Source organism: Trachemys scripta, chromosome 3 (genome assembly GCF_013100865.1).
Source record: "Trachemys scripta elegans isolate TJP31775 chromosome 3, CAS_Tse_1.0, whole genome shotgun sequence".
Taxonomy (NCBI): Eukaryota; Metazoa; Chordata; order Testudines; family Emydidae; genus Trachemys; species Trachemys scripta.
In genome coordinates, this window is record NC_048300.1 from 32,083,120 (window position 1) to 32,104,296 (window position 21,177).

General features: G+C 43.4%; 1 protein-coding gene across 3 annotated transcripts in view; it reads left to right on the plus strand.

Moving 5' to 3' along the window:
• The window catches only part of SPTBN1 (spectrin beta, non-erythrocytic 1), a 196,511-nt gene that overhangs the window by 73,442 nt on the left and 101,892 nt on the right, over nt 1-21,177 (plus strand). The window contains exon 1 of one of the 3 annotated variants that reach the window (XM_034764398.1): nt 14,172-14,692. The exons of the other annotated variants lie outside the window; for them this stretch is intronic. Within the exon in view, the coding sequence (XP_034620289.1) occupies nt 14,584-14,692 (109 nt within the window). The 5' untranslated portion in view covers nt 14,172-14,583. Of the gene's footprint in view, nt 1-14,171; nt 14,693-21,177 lie in introns of those variants that run through there. 3 annotated transcript variants of the gene reach the window in all.

The window sequence follows — 21,177 nt, forward strand, 5'->3', positions numbered from 1 at the left end:
GTTAAGCACATTTCAAAATCTAGCCATGAGCCAATAATTTAAGGGAGAACTGTATGCAAACTCTTAGTATGTAGAAGAAAATATTCTTTAAGCTTCTAACTAGCCAGGCTTCTGTATTTATGGAGCCAAAACTCAATGTTCTTTGAGTTTCTCCTTTTTGTTGCTTGGATAACTCTCTAGTAAAAATAATGTCTAGCAGAACTTATTTCAAAGTAAAATTCAATACAGGATTTTTTAAAATGTTCCTTAATTTCTAATAACTTCAGAGATATTCTGTAGGGGAAAGATTAGTGACCAAAGCATTTCCTGAGACCACAGATTTGACTCGGCCTTCACTCTTCAACAGGAAACTTACTCTATGTTGGTTTTTCTGATGAGGGTTCAGAGAAGAGCTACAACAATGGTTTAGAAAAAACACCTCGCAGTCAGACACGAGATTATTAAGAGGCAGCTTGATCATGACCTAACACATCACTCTAACACAAGCCAAAGATATCTAATTTAATGCGAGATGGTAAATGGTAGATAAGATATCTGGCCCTCAATTTAGTGCACAAAAGTATAACAAGATCCAATGGCTGGAAACTGAAGTTAAAAAAAAAAATCAAACGAGGAATACATTTTTAATAGTTAGGGTAATCGACCACGGGGACAGCTTACCAAAGGAAGTAATAAATTCATCATCACTTGGAGTTTTGAAATCAAGACTGAATGTCTTTCTAAAAGATAAGCTGTAGCTCAATCATAAGTAATTGAACTTGACCATGTTCACTTCACAGTAGGGATGAATAATTCTCTCAACTGGAGGACTGGGTGAAATTCTTTACCCCCATATTATGCAGAAGGTCAGACTAGACTGATGATCACAATGTGGTCCCTTCTGGTGTTAAAATTTATGAACTATGTTACTGGCAGCTCTGCATAGACTTCAGAGACTTCATGGCACTTCCAATTTGCCTTTGTCCTTAACAGAAATGTCCTCTTTCCCACATTGTTGGGTGGGAAACAACACTGTAAATCTATACTATTCAGTTTGTTTGAAGTGTTTGGAATCCTTCAGGATGGGAGGCACTATATAAATATGAAATTTCAGGGCAAGTCATGGTATTTACTGTGCTATTACTGAGCTGGTTGAGTGCTGAATGAGTTTTTCACCCTTTGCTTCACACCAAACACTATGAATGCTGCAGGACTGACACACCTGCCAATGCTGGTGTCAAGTATCGGGGGGTAGCCATGTTAGTCTGTAATCTGTTAATCTGTTAGTCTTTAAGGTACCACCAGACTCCTTGTTGTTTCTGCCAATGCTGTTGAACACCTTCTGCCAGGAAGGAAGACTGCTTGTCTCTTCCTGTCTATATTTGCTTCTGCAGCATTTATGCATTTTCTCTCTACCAGTTAGAAGGACAAGTGAGGCAACGGTGAATCTGGAAATGTGAAAGAGTTGCTCATTTAGCTCACTGACCACAGCCAAGATGGGTAGAAGGGGCTTGGAGGATTTTCTGTGAGGGAAGAGCCTGGGAAAGTGTAAGTCTAAGGTGCCCTATATGAGAGTTTGAGGAGAAAAAATTGATGGTGAGGAGGTAGAAAGACGGACGTGGGGAATGAGAAGAGATAAGAACAGGAGAAATACAGAAGATGGTGACAATCCATTTGGAACAATGTGACAGTCCCTATGACTCTCTGTAGCAATGCAGGGCTCCTCTGTTGGGCAATCCTAAATGCAGGTGCTAGAACCATAAAAATGCAGGGTAATCACAGCTGGCTCATATTGGCAGGGGATGTTAGTTCCAGTCAGGAGGTAAGAAGGATTGGAGTGTTTCTTAAGGGCAGTGGGAACTAAAGGCTGGGCAAGGCCATGTAAGAAAACCCTAGGAATAGTCAAGCTTTAGGTGAAGCTTAGGTTGTGGTTTGTTTGGTTTTTGTATTTAATTACCAGTAAAGCCTTGCCAGTGGGTAAGTTTGGACTATATATATGTGTGTGCACTCTTTGCACCAATTTATACACATAGCACTTCTTTTCAGGCATGAGGCATTATTGGAGTAATAGACAATTCCCAAATCCCCCAAGTCCACCCCCACATTTTCCCTGCCTGTGAAGGAGCTTTTAGAAAATAAGGAAAAGGATAGTTCATTTATTTTGGCATTAAAAGTTAGTTTTCCTGGGTGAAGACTCCACATTTGGGATTAAAAAAAACCTCCAACAATATTAGGAATGGGCCATAGGGCAGTTTCAAAACTTCTCCAACTTTTATAAGTTACTAAGCAGTAAACAGAAAAAATAAAACACTGACATGTAGCCACTCACTAATCACACTTCACAAGTTGAGGAAATTTTGAAAAATTATTGAGTGGGGGGGAGGGGGAAAGCAAGGGGAAGAAAAAAAGACCTCATCCAGACCTAGATATCATTCATGCTATTGAATTCAGGAGCAAATAAGGAAAAAAGGGACGAAAGGGAAAAAAGAAAAATTAAAAATTTCATTTTTTTTCAGTTTTCAAAAATCAAATCTAAAAATTTAAATTCATTTAAAAAAAGTCTCCCCAAAGAAGTGGATGAAAATTTTTCATTCAGAATGTCATGGGAAAAATTGGTGTTTTTTTTTTTTTTTTTTTTTTTTTTTTTAACCAGCTCTAATAAATAGTAAACTACATTAATCACCTGGTGTAAATGCCTTGGTTTGATAGAGTGGGTGTGTATTTGCCCAAGATTGCTCATGTAAAGGAGGCACGCAAACCAGCACTACTCAACTCTTCTTTGGTCACAAGCTGAGCACAATTGACACTTAACACTCAAGAGAGGTTTTCTTTCTTCCTGGGCTGACAGAAAGTAAAAGTGATTTTTTTTTTTTTTTTTTTTTTTTTTTAAAACACCCACACTGGATTTCAGTAGTTTTATAAAACATCAATATTTTTAATATCAGTAACTCATAGCTGCCCTTTCTCAGTGAAAGAGTTCTGTTGCTACAGTCGACAAGGACGTCCTGCTACAATGGTAACATCAACTCTTCTGCTGATACTGGATCTATGCAAATTGTTCTTAGGGGAACCTGAAACCAGGTGCAACTGACCTGATTTCATTACAGAGACCAGGTGGGTGAGGTAATATTTCATTGGAAAGTTGATACTCAGACCAGATTTGTTAAAAGTTTATCAAATGTTTTCTGTAGCTCTGGCCCCTACTGCATTTTAGAACCATGTGAAACTTGCAGGTTCACTTGAAGGTGGCAGTGTGATTTGTATCTAAAACTCAGAACAAAGCTTTGAGAGTGCCAGACTGGGCAGACTGATACCAAAGCAAATTCCTACAGGAACCCTGGGAAAGCAAAAGTGCTGCTTTTTAGTCAGCTCTTTTTTCATCCATTTTAGTGCTGATGGTCATCCCAAGTGCAAATGCTAACACTTGTGCATGTAGGCTTGTGTTAGAAGCACACAAGTGGTTGATTACATCTTCAAAGTGCAGGCAGGGATTTGTATATGCTCCTGCTCAAATTGAGATTGAGCCCTAATATTTTATGCCCTCTCAGTTCCTTCTTACTGCCCATGATGGTTGCTGGAATGACCCCTCTTGCTGCAGCAAGGCTTCTTTCCCAGTGGTTCAGACTTTCCTTGTTCATATTTTGTATAGTTATTGTAGTTAGTATATATAGCTCTTAGTTAGAGTTAGTGTATAAAGGAGTGTTAGTAGCTGTCCATGTCATCAAGGGACTTTTCGGCCCAAGGGCTGGGCATGTTCCGAGTTCCCAGGCTTCAAGCCGTGTGCCTTGTGCAGCAAGCTAATGCCAGTGAGTGACCTACACTCTGGCTGACTAAAGTGTCTGGGGGAGTCTCGCATTAAAGAAAAGTGCCAGATCTGCAGGGACTTCAAACCATGCAGAAGAAAGAATAGAGACATTTGGCTGAAGGCTATTCTTATGGAGGCAGCCCTCACTCCAGCCTCGGAGCTGAGCTCGTCCAAATCGGCACCGAGCACCTCAACATCCATGCAGAGTGCTCCCCTGGCACCGGGCTCTTCCCATCCCTGGTGCTGAGGAAGCGGCATAAGAAACAACACTGCTGACTCCGCCTAGCGCACTGAGTCCGGTATGGGACCTGCCACCGACTCCCAGGAGCAGCCGTCGGCTGTCCCTCCTGATCCCGCTGGCCCCTCAAGGCTCCTCATCACCCAAGGCGACCAAAAACTGAAAGGGGTGCGATGCAGCAAACTCCACCACAGCACCGACCGAGGCAAGCCCTCCATGGTCCCAGTGCAGCGGTCACCAGCCTGCTGCTAGTCCCCTGTTCACCGGCACTGCCTGAAAGAGCAAGCGGGTACTGCTCCACCATGGTCTCGAGGAGAGGAATCCTCTTTGGAGTCTGAAGCGGAATCCTTGCTCCACCCAAGACCTATTGGTACCCAACCTACAAACCAGACTTTGATACCACCCTCCTGCTGGCACCTGGCCAATGCAGTGGTAGTACTGGAATCCTTGGGGGTTTCCCAAAATACTGGGCCCCCCTTCCCATCGGTCATACTCGGTAGTGTCAGAAAGGTGAGCTGCCATCTCTTCCTGTCCGTCACCGGACCCGGACTCTGGTATCGACCCTAGTGCCAACATCCAAGACATGGCTCCAATGAACATGGTGGAGGAGGATGAGGGAGCCCCTCCTCCGGCACAGGCCTCCTTCTCATCATTCCCAGACGAGGCAGTTGCAGGCCCTAGTAACCCGGTCCCACAAGATGATTTCAGGGGCAGGGTCCACCAGGAACACCTGAAAAGGGTAGCTGCGAACTTGGGCCTGGAAGTTGAGGAGCTTAAGGAGTCAGCCCATAACCTAATAGACATCCTGGCTGCAGCTGCTACCTCCAGAGTGGCCTTGAACAATTAACGAAGCAGTGATGGGCCCCATCAGAACACTATGACAAACTTCTTCTTCTCTGCCCCCACCTCAAAAAGGGCAGAGAAGAAATACTATGTCCCAGCCAGTGGGTTTGAGTACCTTTACTCACACCTCCCAGTGCCTGGGGTCCCTGCAGGTGTCAGTGGTGAATGAGCAGGACCAACAGGGGCAGTTGCATGCTACCCCCAAAAATAAAGAGCCCAACAGACTGCACCTGTTTGGACGTAAGGTTTATTCGACGGGCAGTCTCGTTACATATATCCAACCAGCAGGCCCCGGTGGGGAGGTATGATTTTAATTTGTGAGACTTGTCTCAGTTTAAGGACTCCCTGCCACAAGAGTCAAGGCTGGAGTTCAGAGCAATCCTAGAGGAGGGCAAGACTGTGGCCAGGACCTCCCTCCAGGTGGCTCTGGATGCGGCTGACTCAGCAGCTAGGACTGTGGCAATGGCAGTCACCATGAGGTGCTGTTTGTGGCTCCAGTCTTCTGGCCTCCCTCATGAAGTGCAGCAATCCATCCAGGACCTCCCCTTTGAGGACACCTCCCTGTTCTTGGAACAGACAGGCACCCTTTGCTCCTTGGGGCCTTTTACACTTTAGGCTCCAGCAGCCTCCTAGGTTTGCGGCACTTCCCAGACAGGAGCCCTATAAAAGAAAAGGGAAGTGTTATAAGGAATGCCAACCCCTCCTTCCTACCTCAGCCTCTCAGTCAGGCTCTTTTCGATATCCTGGAGGGGCCAGGCAGGTCTTTTGAAGGTATGCCTGAGGACAATGTACCAGTCTCAACTCCAGAGCCCTCTCCCTTTCGTTTTTGGACAACCTGTCAGCCTTCAGCCCAGCGTGGTCATATATAACATTGGACTGTTGGGTAGTTTTCATCCCCCCCCTTCCTTCCCACCCTTCACCCCATCCCTCTTCAGGGACCCTTCTCACGAGCAGCTTCTCGTCCAGGAGGTGCAAGCCCTCCTACGTGTGGGGGCCGTAGAGGTGGTTTCTTGAGACGAGACTTAAGGGGTTTTATTCCGATATTTCCTAGTCCCGAAGGCCAAGATGGGTCTGCGGCCCATCCTGGACCTGCGTCGCCTCAACAAATATCTCAAGAAACTGAGGGTCTGCATGTTCTCCCTGGCCTCCATCATTCCTTCCTTGGATCCAGGAGACTGGTACATCGTCCTCGACTTAGAGATGTGGAAATAAGGGTCCTTTATCTTTCACGGTCACAGAAGATTTCTCAGGTTTGTAGTGGGTCAACGCCACTAACAATTCACCAATCTTCCCTGCGGCTTATTGGCAGGCCTACAGGTCTTCACACGGGTAGCCGTGTGAGTCTGAATCTGTAAAAAGCAACAGAGGGTCCTGTGGCACCTTTAAGACTAACAGAAGTATTGGGAGCATAAGCTTTTGTGGGTAAGAACCTCACTTCTTCAGATGCAAGTAAGAAGAAGTGAGGTTCTTACCCACGAAAGCTTATGCTCCCAATACTTCTGTTAGTCTTAAAGGTGCCACAGGTCTTCACAAAGTGCATGGCGGTGGGAGCAGCCTTCCTCAGGCATCGAGGCATGCAAGTCTACCCATACCTCAATGACTGGCTGATCAAAGGTCAGTTGCAAGCTCAGGTGCAGCACAGCATCAGTATAGAATAGGCCACCTTCCAGGCACTCCATCTGTTGATAAACGAGCAGAAGTCAACCCTGGTCCTGGTTCAGAGAATAGAGTTCATCAGGACACTGCTCGATTTGACCTAAGCTAAAGCCTCCCTACTGGAAGCCCAATTCCAAGCTATGTCAGACCTGATTTCCAAGGTCACGATCCACCGAATAACGACTGCTTGGGTCTGCCTCAAACCATTGGGATACATGGTGGCGTGTACCTGCATGGTGCAGCACAAACGTCTATGCCTCAGACCGCTCCAGATGTAGCTGGCAGCTCCCTGGGCAACTGGTAATCTGCGAAAACCTGTTTTATATAATTGATAAATGTGAGAGGTAAAAAGTAGCATGTGTTCACAAAAATCAAAGCCTTGTGTCTCTTCAAAAACAACTTTTGATTTTTAGGAGATGTATTTTTCTTAAATTTTAGAATAATATCAGTAATATGTGTGCAGCAGGACTTTTCAAACGTAGCAGTATTCAACAGTCACATTTGATGCTGTACATTTTCAAATCCCTTCCTGGATAATACAGAAGAAAATTAGCTTAAGTTTTACATGAAGGGTAGAGAGCTTGATCCTGCCAAGGCAAAGGCAAAATTTATATCCACTTCAACGGTACAAGATCAGACACAAAGTTTAAAAAAAACAAACCAGCCAACCAAAAAAAAAAAATAAATCTTGAAAGCTCCATAGAAAACAAGCCCTGGTTAAGAGTAGTTGACTGAAGAATGGGCCTGTATTAACTAGCACTTAAATTCAACTGAAATGAATGGAAATTGCATGATCAAATGTGTCAGTATATTTATTTTGTTTTCTTCTGATACATCTGACTAGAGGCTAAGGAATTGTGGAAAAATGTGTGAAAATGACATGCTTGTTTATATATTGAACTTATTGGTTCCAATATATTAACACTAATAACTGCAGAAGGTGAGAGATAGTTGAGGTTAGTGCATAGTTTTTATGATATTGTGTATTTGATTCTTCCTTCCCTGCTCCAGTGTATTAGGTAAAAATTGGAGGGGAAACAGGTAATTTGGAAGATTTAGTTTTAATGTTACATATAGAGTAAAATGTAACACACATAGTTATTTTTGAGATATTGCACTCCAAGTTTCATTGTCTGTGGCAAAGGCAGCTGCTTCCTTATTATCTGAGTAACTATTGTGTACACAGGGCCAGTTTCTGCTCTCATTTACACTGGTTTAAACCTGGAGTAACTTGAGTAAAGTCAGTGGAGTTACCCTGGGTTTACATCGGTTTTAATGAGAGCAAAATCTGTCCTATTCTTGCAGTTGCACTAAATAGGTGTGTTCAACCTTTACCCTTTTTTGGGGAGTAGCAACTCTTATGTGACTTGTGTGGCATTTTAGATTAATAAATCATCCTTTCTTACCTTTCAGATTTTCTCTAGTTAGTTACCAACGAGAGAATTTACAAGAGCAAACATGAGTAAGAAGGAAAGACAGTGATGATGATTAACTAGAAGGTCTGTAATTATTGTAAGCCGTAGCTTGCATACTGCTTCTCTCTACAGAGATTATTGCCTTTCACAGAGTTAGTTTCACTGCTTTGTTTCAGAACACAACAGTGCAAAGAATACGTTTATTTTATAATTTTAAAATAGCTAAGGATACCTTGTGTATTGCCTCTCTGGCTTTAAACATAGGGTGACAGAAAATAAATAAATGTCTTTGATGAATAGGTCAAAACCAGAACATTTTTTCCTAAGCCCTTTGCCCCTTAACCATCTGTCATACAAGTTAACTTCACAAGTGTCCACAGAAAAAATTAATATTGTATTTGAATCCTAATGACTGTGTATGATTGGTTATGATTGTTATAGGGTTTAGAGTTTCTGGTAGTTCGCAAGCTGGCACTAAAGAGGCAAGTTAAGATTATTTTTTTTTAATATGAATCGCGCATGCAGCCTTTTGAATGCTTTTTGGAGGAGAATTATAAAGTGGAACCTTAACTTGGAATTTCCAGATTTGCTAATTTTATGTTTTTTGAGAAAATGACAGAATTTTCTCAAGGGTTTTTTGGCTGAAGAAAGTGATATATTTGTTCAACCGTAACTCATTTTTTGAATAGGAATGTCCTGAGGTGTTTTTAACCTGTGACAGCAGTCTGTGAAGACCTTATAAGCTGCTTGGAAAGACTGGCAGATCTTGAAATCCATGCAGGGGTATATCCTATTCTGTCCCAGATAGTCTTTTGCCTCCAGATGTTGTTTTCCCACTCTCATTATTACCATATCAGACCCTTTTGTCTCCCATAAGACTTTAGTCATAAAGTTCCAGTCAGGCCATTTGCAGTTTACAAAGCATGAATCCAGCTGATGCATGCATCTAATTTTGTAATGTGTACGTATATTGTTAATGGATACAGTAATCATCTCTGTGTGGTGTTTGTGATAGCTATTATTTAAATGAAGTTACATGAAACTCCAAAGCTACGTGTTAAATACAATGGGGGAAGAGTAATTGGAAATGTGTAGGTAAATCTGTTTCAGAGAGATGCTGAGCCACAAAAGTACTAGGAAAATCTGTTTTAAAAAAAAAAGGACATTGTTTTAAAAAACCCAACATATCTGAAACTAAGGATGTGATTTGCACCACACTTTCCAAAAATTTCTAACCAGTGATGAGATATGATGTGACATTTCATGTCAATTCGATTTGGTTTTGTTAAAGTTGGGCCTGTACTCAGAAGTTACCTTTAACCTTAATTATGATGGCATTAGTGCCCCTCCATAATATATCACATAATTAATATTTGTTAAGGTTTCTTGGTCAATAAAATGAATAACTGAAGAGAAGTCTAAAAATGAAAAATATCCCAAGGGCTTGGTGCACATGAGAACCTTGTGATAAATTCAGTGCATTGCCACATAGCAGTAAACTAAATACGAGGTCGTTAGTTTTGGAGTCAATAGCAAATAAACATATTAGGATTTTATGTTACTAGAGCAAAAATGGGAACTGTCAGGATTCCCATTTGTGAGAAATCTTGATACATCTGGTATAGAGCTTCAGAAATACAGACAGAACCTATTTGCTTTGCTCTTTCCATTGCATTATCACCAAAGTGTCAAGTGCAGCCTTTAAAAATGTATAGTGTGCCCAGGAAAGTATAACTCATAATTCAGCAGCTGAGTCAGCATCACCTGGTGGTCAATGCCATCCAAAATAGCTGATGTGATCATTATGGAAAACTGTCATATCGATCACTAAAAGATCAGTTAGGCTGTCCACATGGCAAGTAAACAGGATGGCAACTACAGCGGGGGCAAAATTCACAGAAAACAAGTACAAGACGTCCTAGTGTACCAATGCGTTTTTTTCACAACACACAGAAAACCCAACCAGATAAACTGTCCAAACACAAAGCTTCTTCCCATCCTCAGCATGCGCCTATGTGGAGTGGTGGAGTAGCATAGAGCCTGCACTGCTCTGTATCTGCTGTAGTTGATCCCTGTTCAGGGCAGTGTTGCCCCACATTGTGGTGGAGAGGCCAAAATCTGGCAATAGGTTCATAATGGGAAGCTGGCTTCAACCTTAACTATGGAGTGGTTCTACAGTACTGCTTGGTATTTTGTGGCAGGTTTTGAAATACCTTGGAATAGTGGTGAAGGGCATTATATAAAACCAAATTCACACTAATATTTGGTCCGGAAAACAAATGGTTAATTTGAGCCTTTTATTTAATTATTTTATTTATTTCATTAAAAAATACAAAAAACAAACACCATCTCCAAGAAATAGAAACAGTGCAGCGTGTGAGACATTTGCATTACCATAACAGTCATTATTACCAACATCAAAATAAATACAAGCCATGAGGGGGCTCTTCACAGAAAATGATTTAGCATTTCATTTGGTGTATTGCAGACATTTTCCTATTTTAAACACTAAACAGTGCAGTTGAGAAAGAATCTCTCTTTCAGTGCAATTTGAGGTGTATTCCAGGGACTTAAGAAATTCATCAACTCAAATTTATCAAATTCAATATTCAGACACATAGGGGACTATCCAGAGATTAAAAGTTCACATTTTATTTTTAGTGGTTTATTGTCTTAGTGATATTATTCAGATTTTTTTTTTATTTTAAAGCATATCTCTACTCTATTATCAATCATGTCTATTGTAGTGTTACAGTCAAGACTTGCATAGCAACACTTTGCTAAGGGTGTGGATGCTGTAGGTGAGTTGATATGACCACAAGTATGTGCACTGCTTACCTATTGTTGTAGGAAAAAGCTTTCATATCAATATAACATAGGTCAGACTTTAGAGCCAGAAGGTTAACCGTTGTAGGAGGAAAATTACAAAAAAGAATTCCGCAAGATGGACCTGTACTGGCACACCAGATCCAACCCCCCCTTGACCTTTGGGAAAGTTCAAATCCATATCTGAACATTATAGCCCAGCCAATGTGATTCCAAACATTATTCTCGTTAATTTTGGACCTGCTGTGGAATTTGTATGGTTGGTGCACCTCCCCTCCCCCTACTGGAGATCAGAGGGCTGCAAATGCACTATGTGGATTTCATGATGCTTTCTGTGCATTTCGGAGACAGCTGGTTGTACAAAGATTATCAGGAAAAGGTTTTAGTAGGCACATGGATTTGCCCTCCTGGGATTAGAGCCATGTTCTACCAAGTAGAGTATCCTGCCTCCAGCAGTGATCAAGACCTGTTGCTTTAGAAGAAGATGCAAACTTTCCTGAGCCCTTTCTGTCCCCCCTGAATTTATACATACATCCACATGTGTGTACACAGTTACACCCAGCCATTGTGCAATACTGCAAATGAGGTGAAAAATCTTACCTGACCCCTGCTGATAATTCCCTAAAGCAGTCCTGCACAACTCGTAAAGCGGCAAGGGCCATATTGCTCTGAAGAAAACAGCTGAGGGCCGAACCCCTCCCCAGCGCCACCCAGCCCCCTGAAACACAACACACACACCCCAGCGCCGCCCGCCCCGTGGAAACAACCCCCCAGTGCTGCTGAAACACCCCTCCCAGCGCCGCCCACCCTGCGGAAACAAACCCTCCTTCCCTAGCGCCGCCCCACCGAAACAGCGGTATTGAACCTTGGTAATATGTTATAGCAGGCCCCTAAGGTAATATAATTAAGGTAAAAGAAAACTGTCTTTTTGCTAGAAGTAGAATAAGATCTCCCCCCACTTCATAATCAATTGCCCTGTTGAATGAATGAGGTGTGAATGAGGAAGACGTGGAAGGCAAGCACCTCCAGACAGCTGCAACCCTTGGAGAGGGGATCAGAGCCAGACCAGATCAGTAGAACAGGTCAGCCACCGACTCACCACTCGCCTCCTCAGCTCCCCACTCCCACCACCGGTTCGCCTGCCACTCGCCTCCTCAGCTCCCCACTCCCACCACCGGTTCACCTGTCGCCCCCCGCCACTGCCTGTCGCTCGCCTCCTCAGCTGCCGGCTCACCTGCCCCCTCCTGCCACTGCCCACCCGCTGGCCTCCTCAGCCCCACACCCTCCTGGCTTGCCTACTCACCCCCTGCCACTGCCCACCTGCTCCCCTCCTCAGCTGCCACCTCCCCCGCTGCCGGCTCACCTGCCCCCCGGCCACTGCCCGCCTGCCTACTCACCCCCAGCCACTGCCCACCCGCTCGCCTCGTCAGCCCCCCTCCCTCACCCGCTGCTTGCTTACTCACCCCCTGCAGGCCGCACAGTGAGCCCACGCGGGCCGCATGTTGTGCAGGCCTGCCCTAAAGCATGAGATTTGATTGCACTTACATTAGTTTACATTGCTATTATTTAGTAACGGCTTGTCTACACTGGCAATTAACAGCGCTGCAACTTTCTCGCTCAGGGGTGTGAAAAAACACCCCCTTGAGCGCAGCAAGTTGCAGCGCTGTAAAGCGCCAATGTAAACAGTGCACCAGCCCTGGGAGCTATGCCTCTCGTGGAGGTGGTTTAGCATTGCCAGTGTAGACTAGCCCTTCCTTAAAAAGTTTTACAGGCATGACTATGTCGGCAAGGGTGTGTGTGTTTTTTCTTACTGCCTAGTAAAAGCCCTAGTAGGGACACAGCTCGACTGGTATGAGGCACTTTAACTAGGGTTAGCTCTATTTCACTTTGCCGAACCTAAATAGCCACATAGGTATGAACGTTTTTATATCAGTATAACAGCAGCTATATTAAGAATGTTTTGCTGTTTTATCTGTGCCAGAATACTTAAAAAGCAGCAAAACTTTGAAGTGTAGTCAAGGGCTTAGGAGCACGAGAACTTTTAACTATCAATGGGATTTTGGTCCTGTGTGGCTTTTGGAAATTCCACCTCGAGTTTCTCCTGTGAGGTGCTGAACCCCTTCACGCTTCTTGATATCAATGACTGTACAACACCTCCAGAATCAGATCCTTTGTGCATTTTGTTCACAGGTACCTCTGATAGGACTGCTTGAATTTGCACATAACTAGGAGTAGGAGTAGGGTTGCGTCAATCTGTGGGGTAGACTGTGGTTCTCCTACAGAAATTGTCTTTACAAGTACTGTATGACTAAAAACTGGTGAAACTGCAGTGACAAACAAAGGCAACATTTTGAAATAGTAACTGAGGGATTGGAGTGGGAGAGGAAGGGAGCATTGACTCAGATGGAAAGGAATTTGGAAATGCGAGAAATAGGGAAAAAATGCTTGTGCGAACATTATCAGCATTTTTTAAAAAAACAGGCAAACAAGAATCTGTAGTGGGCACATGAAACTGGAATTGAGCTCTGTGAATTTATATTATTGAAAGGAGAGGGCTGGGGAGAAGGATGCTTCTGAAGAAAAACTGAAGCAGTCATATAATTGAAGATCATTTGAGTTTTGATAATTCTCATGCTGCTGCTGTTTATATTACGGAAGTGTTAAAAGGCTCCAGTCAGGGTCAGGACCATGAGGGACAAGACATCTTCATTTACATTAACGCTCCCCCTCCCCCCCCCACACCCCCTGTATTTTCCTCGGAGTGCAGCCATGGAAAATCATTAGTCTCACAGTAATACCTACCATACATGTAACTGAGCAGGCAGAAAAATACGTGAGAGATCAAAATGTTTAGCATCTGCAATTAAAATTAAATTAAAGGAATTGATATTTAAACAGCATTTTTACAAAGGCATTTGTCCCTAGCACAGTCCATATTTGTAAATACAGCCTTTGTGCTAAATACTGAATAAGTGCTTCTTGTACGTCAGCGTTACTTTTTTAAGTGAACAATCGTGAAGATAAATGAAGAAAAGTGCTCTCCTTTTCAAGTGATAGTAATCTGAGACTTTTCCGTTACATGAGGCTCTTAACAAAAGATTGTAATTCCACCAGCTTTGTTTAGGAAGGTACCATTGTCTCTAGAGTATGCCTAGATGCTTTAAAAAAGTCCAGGAGGAGAGTCATGCTTTCAGCTTTTCACTTAAGGGCTTGGAATGTATACATTCCATTGAGTGCTTTGGATTGTAAAAGCTGGCTGAATGTTTCAAGATCCTTTTAGCCCTTCCTCTGCACCCCCACCCCCTAACCCTTGGTACAGCCTTCCTTGCTTCTACAATGCTTTATGCTAATCAAGTGACATCACCACTAAGTACACAGTGAGTGGCTACTGATTATATTACAAACCAGCAGAAAGATCTGACTGAGGTGTGTGCTGCTGCTCCTGGAATCTTTGGAAAGGAGGGCAGTGGATGGCTCTATGCTTTTTACTTTGGGTTGAATCTGAAACTTGCTTTTATTTTATAGTTTAATTGCATTAGGGTTAGGTTTGTAACTGAAACCATCTTGAAGCACTGAGGGTTCCATGTAGTAGGGAGAAAAATAAACCATGGTGGTTTAAGTTTGAATGTGCTACTGGCAACTTACCATCAAGCTACACTACTGGATTTTGAACCGAAGCTGTTATTTACTTAAAGTTCAGCCTGAGCATTTTCACTGGTGAGGGGGGCCAACCTTCTGAGGAAGCTGGGATTTGCTTGGATGTTTGGTGGAGAAACCTGTGGGTTTTTTATGCTGCAGTTTGCCATATCATTGAGTTGTAAATGGAATTACAAAAATCAACCAGTATGCCAGCGCCATTGTCCCCGGGTTATGCAGCTCAGGTGCCATATAACTATAATCAGTTAGAAGGAAGATTCAAGCAGTTGCAAGGTAAGCCTGTGACTTTTTTTTTAAGTGTTGCTATGATATGATGCCTGTAAACATATTAGCATGAGCTGCTTCTGATGCTGCTGTAACATGCAGAGGCCAAGAGTCCTGCTGTAATAAAAAGCTTTGCATTCTTTTAAAAAATACTGTAAATCCTCTGTTCCTCTGGGAATGCCTTGGTCTCACACAGTATGGGGACATGTTCAGCTTTATAGGTGACGAGGACTACCTCAGATCCAGTCATTTAGAACAATAGGAAAGTGGGGGAGCAGCGAGGGAGTGGTCTTTTTGTTCAAAACCCCTCTGCAAATTACAGTTGTAAATATGGTATTTAATCCTGGAATCTTAATTTAGTTAGCAGTGCAGGAGCTACTTCTGATTCCTTACAGCACCTTCTTGTAAAATGTAACCTGGCATTTTCAAATCAAGAATGGTCACTTTTCTTCCATTCATAAGTTTGCTCAAATAGTGAATCTTCAGAATCTGTAGTACAAGGAAACACTCACATATTTTAACAATTCCATTCTCTCTGCAATTAATTTAGTTCAAAAAAGAACTAGATAAGTTCATGGAGGATAGGTCCATCAATGGCTATTAGCCAGGATTGTGTCCCTAGCTTCTGTTTGCCAGAAGCTGGGAATGGGCTACAGGGGATGGATCACTTGATGATTACCTGTTCTGTTCATTCCTTCTGGGGCACCTGACATGTCTGAAGACAGGATACTGAGCTAGATGGACCTTTGATCTGTCCCAGTATTGCCGTTCTTATGCCCTTTTGTAGGGAGAGGAGTTGTATTTTTAATGTCTGTTGTTTTAATTTCTGCTTTGTGTGAGAATGGGAAAGTGACATTTGTTTCTAGAAATATTCTTGTGTCCTACAGAAAGTAGGAAAGCATCTCTTCTTTTAATATGGCAATACAAGTTCTGATGTTCCTCTGGGTCTGGCATGTCTCAGGGATCAATGAAACTCAGATATTGTAGTTTGAAAATCAAAAAGAATTCATAATCGAAACCAAAATTCTCTTCACTTTGCAAATCCATGTGACTCAATAAATATTCCCAGAAAAATCCAAGTGCAGTGAAGTTTAACTCCACTGTACATGTTTTTTATTTTACTCTCATCTGTGCCACAAGTGTGGTCCTGTGGTTCCTGTCAGAGAAGGAGGAAGAACCGAGGTTAGCACAAAGAATGTTTTTATTTGTTGGCTTAAAGAGGGGAAAAGAAGTTCATTCATAGTAATCTGTTTATTTTGTAAGTTAGCTCACAGTAATGACTGCACACTGGATCCGAGGAGATAAAATGACATTTTAAACATTGGTAAACTAGACATTTCTTAGGCACAGCATGAAAAAATGAAGGCTCCAAATTTACACGAGTGCATATATTAAAATCTTTAGCTTACACATCTGTCAGATCATACACTGCAATAGTTACTTTAAAAAAGAGCCAGCTGAATTTGTGACAGAGAGAAAAATATAAAAGCAGCATCTGAAAAAGTGGGTATTCACCCACGAAAGCTCATGCTCCTATAGTCTGTTAGTCTATAAGGTACCACAGGACTCTCTGCTGCTTTTACAGATCCAGACTAACACGGCTACCCCTTTGATACTAGAGAAAAATATAGGGACTCATGTCTCTTTCTTTGCTGGTTAAGTTAAATGTCTAAACAAAACAGGTTTTGTCATTTTAAGTTACAGCACTTCAGGAATTCATGTCAGTTTATATCCCATTGAAACAGGCAAGCAGACAGCTTGTGTGAACACAGAAAGTGTGTTTTCCCCTTAAAAAAGTATTTCTGTGCTGATTTCAGAAATCAAGTCACTGTAACAGTCTCTTTACTGCAGTTTTCTCTGAAGACTGGACAATTAAAACCAGGGAGTTTTTCATAAGGTGTAGGGAGGGGCTTCATAGCAGATTGCCCATAACAAAAGGTTGTTTATTCGCAATGCAGAGGGGGGAGGCTTGCTTGAAAAAACAGTGCTGACAGTGATCTTGTTCAGGGTGGAACTTAACTACAGGAAATGTCTTAAATCATGCACTAAATACTCCATGAAATACCAAACAATAACACCAAATTCTGTGTCTTGCAAAGAGGGTGGGGGCAGTTTAGTACTGCTGACCCTGGCGATCTTTCCTCAGACTTAAAGGCTCTTTGTTTGGAACATGTTTAAAAGTCTTCATTTGGCAGTTGTATAAAATTCTAAAGTGACTTTTGTCCTCTAAGCTGCCTATAATATACTCAGTTCAAAATATTGTGGGTTCTGTGCACTGGAGATTGCTTAGTGTGGCAGTGCTCATGCTTCTGGGCTAATTCAGGACCAGCAATGATGATGAGCTGAAGAAGTACAATATTTGTAAATTACACTTTCATGACATTTGTTCTTTTACATCACAGAGGGTGCATAAGGAAATAACGATGACCTTGGTTGCACCCTGCACGTCTTGCAGGCTCTATAGAACAACACCATTAAAGTTTTACTGTTTTGGTTTATTTTGAGTTTTAGTCTGGGTTTCCCACATTTATAGCTGTCCTCTGAGTTGTGACTCACTGGCCTGGTGACAGAAGTGATACTAGTCTAGAGGTCCCATAATAAATACAGAATGGAATAACCTTCATTGACCTCTCTACCACCCTGCCCCTGCCCCCCTATTTTTCATAATCCTAAAGGTTTTTGTTTTTTGGCCCTGGATCTGCACCTCTGCACTAGGCCCTGGCAAGGCTCTGTTCAAATTTAGTGCATTCTAGGCTTCCCCTGTAGGAAACACTCAAGAGTAGATTAAACAGAGGAGTATCTAGGCCCAGCACAAAGCTGCATATACATTTAGAGATGAGAATGGCTCTTTCTTTGACCTTGCCTCACAAAAAAAGGAGGCAAGTGTGCTTTGGAGCTGGAAGCGTCACATCACAGGAGAAGAGAAAAGGAGCCAGGAGGCAGTTTGAACCTACACAGCATCCTAAGAACCCAAATGACAACCGCATTCCTCTATAATCCACCTCTTTCAAATGCAAAGAAGTGGCTCTGCTGAGTAGTAAGAGATGCAGTTGATAAACTTGGTGATGAGGCTGAAGAATTTTAAAACATGCCCCCCACATGTCTCATTGGTCTTTTGAAATCTTGTATTCTTTGGGATAGAATCTTTTATATAGAAAGCAGTGGTATTCAGTCTGTGTGGCCACACCCACCCTCCAAATGTTTCTCAACTCTGACTTTCACACTAGTCACCACACCCCTGCAAGCCATTTCTACCAGTAGGCAAAATCAAGCAGGAGCTAGTGGGTGATGCCACAGTGAGTTGAAAGCAACCAACCCTATTGCTTGTTTGTGAAAGGATGCCAAACCAGAAGAAGAGAAACTGTATTAAACTGGTGCTAATGGTACAGATGGCATTACACATTAAAAGAAGGTGCATAATGTATGCAGTGTAGTTGTAGCCAGGATATTAGAGACATAAGGTTGGTGAGGTAATATCTTTTATTGGACAACTTCTGTTGGGCAGAGACAAGCTTTCGAGCCACACAGAGCTCTTCTTCAACTCTCTCTACTGGTGCATAATGACGGCTAGGTCATCTGCTCTAGATTTAGAGCTACGTAATCATCATGGTCACTGTGCAGGTGAGAATGTCAATGCAAGTTAAGAGGCTGAGGGGATTCTTTTGCAAGTTCTTTTCACTTTAATAAACCTCACATGAGTTGATTTTTATGGTCACGTCACGCAGTCCTTAAGTGATAAGTAAGGGATAGCATTACTGGCTGCCATAGTCATAATCTACATATAGGTGGTCCATTCTTTATGGCCATTTGTTCAGTAAATAGAGGCCTTCATTTAGGGATAGAGCAGCTGGCTGCGAATGAAGACAGTCCTCAAAAAGTGGCCTACAGAAAACCTGTTTCATGTGAACCTGCCCAAGGAACTGCTGGAGAGAGCTCATCCAATTTAGTTGAGAAATTAAATGAAAAGCAAAACACAAATAAACTGTAATTATTAACTTAAGATATCATCTTCACTGCACTAACACTGCTGGATCCCACTGATAAACTTGATGGCCATGTAAGAGCTGACATCAAGATGTTAATGTGGTACTGAGAGGTATTTTAAAGTAGATTCTTGCATCTCTACTAAGATCCACAATGAACACCTAGTAATTTCAGTGCTGTGGGAAGGCAATCCTTGATGAGAGAGGAGGCAGCCATCATCACCACAGTGCACTGGTTTTCAAACTTTTTTTCTGGTGACCCAATTGAAGAAAATTGTTCATGCTCACGACCCAATGGAGTTGGGGATGAAGGGTTTGGGGTGTGGGAGGGGCTCAGGGCTGGGGCAAAGGGTTGAGGTGAGGGCCATGGGGCGGGGCCAGGGATGAGGGGTTTGGGATGCAGGAGGGGACTCTGGGTTTGGGGAGGCTCAGGGCTGGGACAGGGGGTTTGGGTGTGGGTTGGGACACAGGCTTACCTCAGGTGGCTCCTGGTCAGCAATGCAGTGGGGGTGCTAAGGCAGGCTTCCTGTCCTGGCACCACTGACCATGCTGCGCCTCGGAAGTGTCCAGCAGCAGATCCTGTCCCTAGGCACAGGCATCGCCCCTCCCTCCGCCAGCTCCCATTGGCCGGTGCTAAGGGCGGGGTCAATGCCTAGGAGCCTGACCTGCTGCTGGCTGCTTCCTGGGAGCAGTGTTGGAACAGGTAGGGACTAGCCTGCCTTAGCTAGGCAGCACCGCCGACAGGACTTTTAACGACCCAGTCGGCAGTGATGAGCAGAGCCACGTGACCCAGTGCCTGACATTCCATGACCCAGTACTGGTTTGAAAACCACTGCCACACTGCATCCTTAAATTCATTCCCACTTAAGCAACAGAACTGAGTAGCATTTATTAAAGTTTCTGCAATTTATAGCACTGTGCCTTTATCAATTTCTGCAATGTAATTACAGGGTTCATTCCAACCTATAAGATTGCACCATAGGTGTGACATTGCCTACAGTCATTATAGTTTTAGAATCCCTGGAGAGAAAGTCAGCTTGATTTGTACTGAGGATGAATCCCCAGAAGAAAGCTTACCCTTGAAAGGATCTGTATGAAGTCCCATGCTTTGGGGTAGATGTTATTTTTGTTTTTAACAACTGAGGTTTGTGCCTTTTTAATGAGCCAAATTCTCTCTGTCCCACTTGCCATCAGATTATTATGGAGGTTTCCTTTATGGTTGTTAATTATTTTCACAAGTTCTTTAAAAAATATTTTGCTTTTAGAGATTTAAGGCCTAATCTAACACTCACTGAAGTAAATGGAAAGACGCCCCTCTCCCCCATTGACTTTCTCAGACTTTAAGGTCAATCTTTAACTCTGCTTGGTAGCTAGTTGTAGTGACTTGACTCTAAAGTTTTCCTTTAATGAAATGTTGAGACTGCTAGGAGATGTGTGTCATAAGACCCCTTCTGATTAAATGCTGGCTGATAGGTCTCAAAATGTAACTTGTAAGAGAGGAATCATCATCAAACGGATGTGTTTCTAGTGAAATACCATAGGGATTGGTTCTTGACCCTATGTTGTTTAACATTCTGAACAGAAGAAAACACAATATCATCACTGATAAAGTTTGCATATGATACACAAATTGGAAGAGTGGTAAATAATAACAGGTCACTGTACAGAGCAATCTAGATCACTCTGCCAGCTGGGTGCAAGGAAACAAAATATGCATTTTAGTATCATTAGATGTAAAGGTATACACCTTGGAAAAAGAATGTGGTCCATACTTACAGAATGGGAAACTATCCTAGAAAGTAGTGACTCTGAAAAAAATTTGGGGATCGCAGTGGGTAATCAGCTGAACATGATCTCCCAATGTGACGCTACGGCCAAAAGGGCTAACGCAATCCTTGGATGCATAAACGGGGATCTCGAGTTGGCACAGTGAGGTTATTGGTGTGACCGCTGCTGGAATGCTGTGTCCATTTCTGGTGCCCATAATTCAAGAAGGATGTTGATAAACTGGAGAGGGTTCAGAGAATGAGTAAAGGATTAGAACAGGCCTGCACAACGTGCGGCCTGTGGGGTGCATGTGGCCTGCGTGGGCTCGCTATGTGGCCTGCAGGGGAGTGGGGATGGTGAGTAGGTAGGCTCACTGTGGCCTGCGGGGGGTGTGTAGGCAAGCCAATGGCTGGACGGTTGGCTGGTGGGCGGGGTTCTGAGGGGACCAGTGGCAGGGTGGAGAGTGAGGGTGAGCCAGCGGCAGAAAGTAAGAGGCCAGGCAAGTGAGCTGGCAGCAGGGGAGGGGGTTGAGGAGGTGAGCGGGTAGCGGGGGTGAGTAGGTGAGCCGGGGGTGGGGTGGGGGGCTGGGGAGGTGAGCGAGCGGGCAGGCAGTGGCGGGGAGGCAGGTGAGCCGGGGGAAGGGGCTGAGGAGGTGAGCGGGGGGCAGGTGCGCTGGCGGCAGGGGAGGGGGGGCTGAGGAGGCAAGCGGGAGGGGCACGTGAGCCAGCGGCGGGGGAGGGGGGG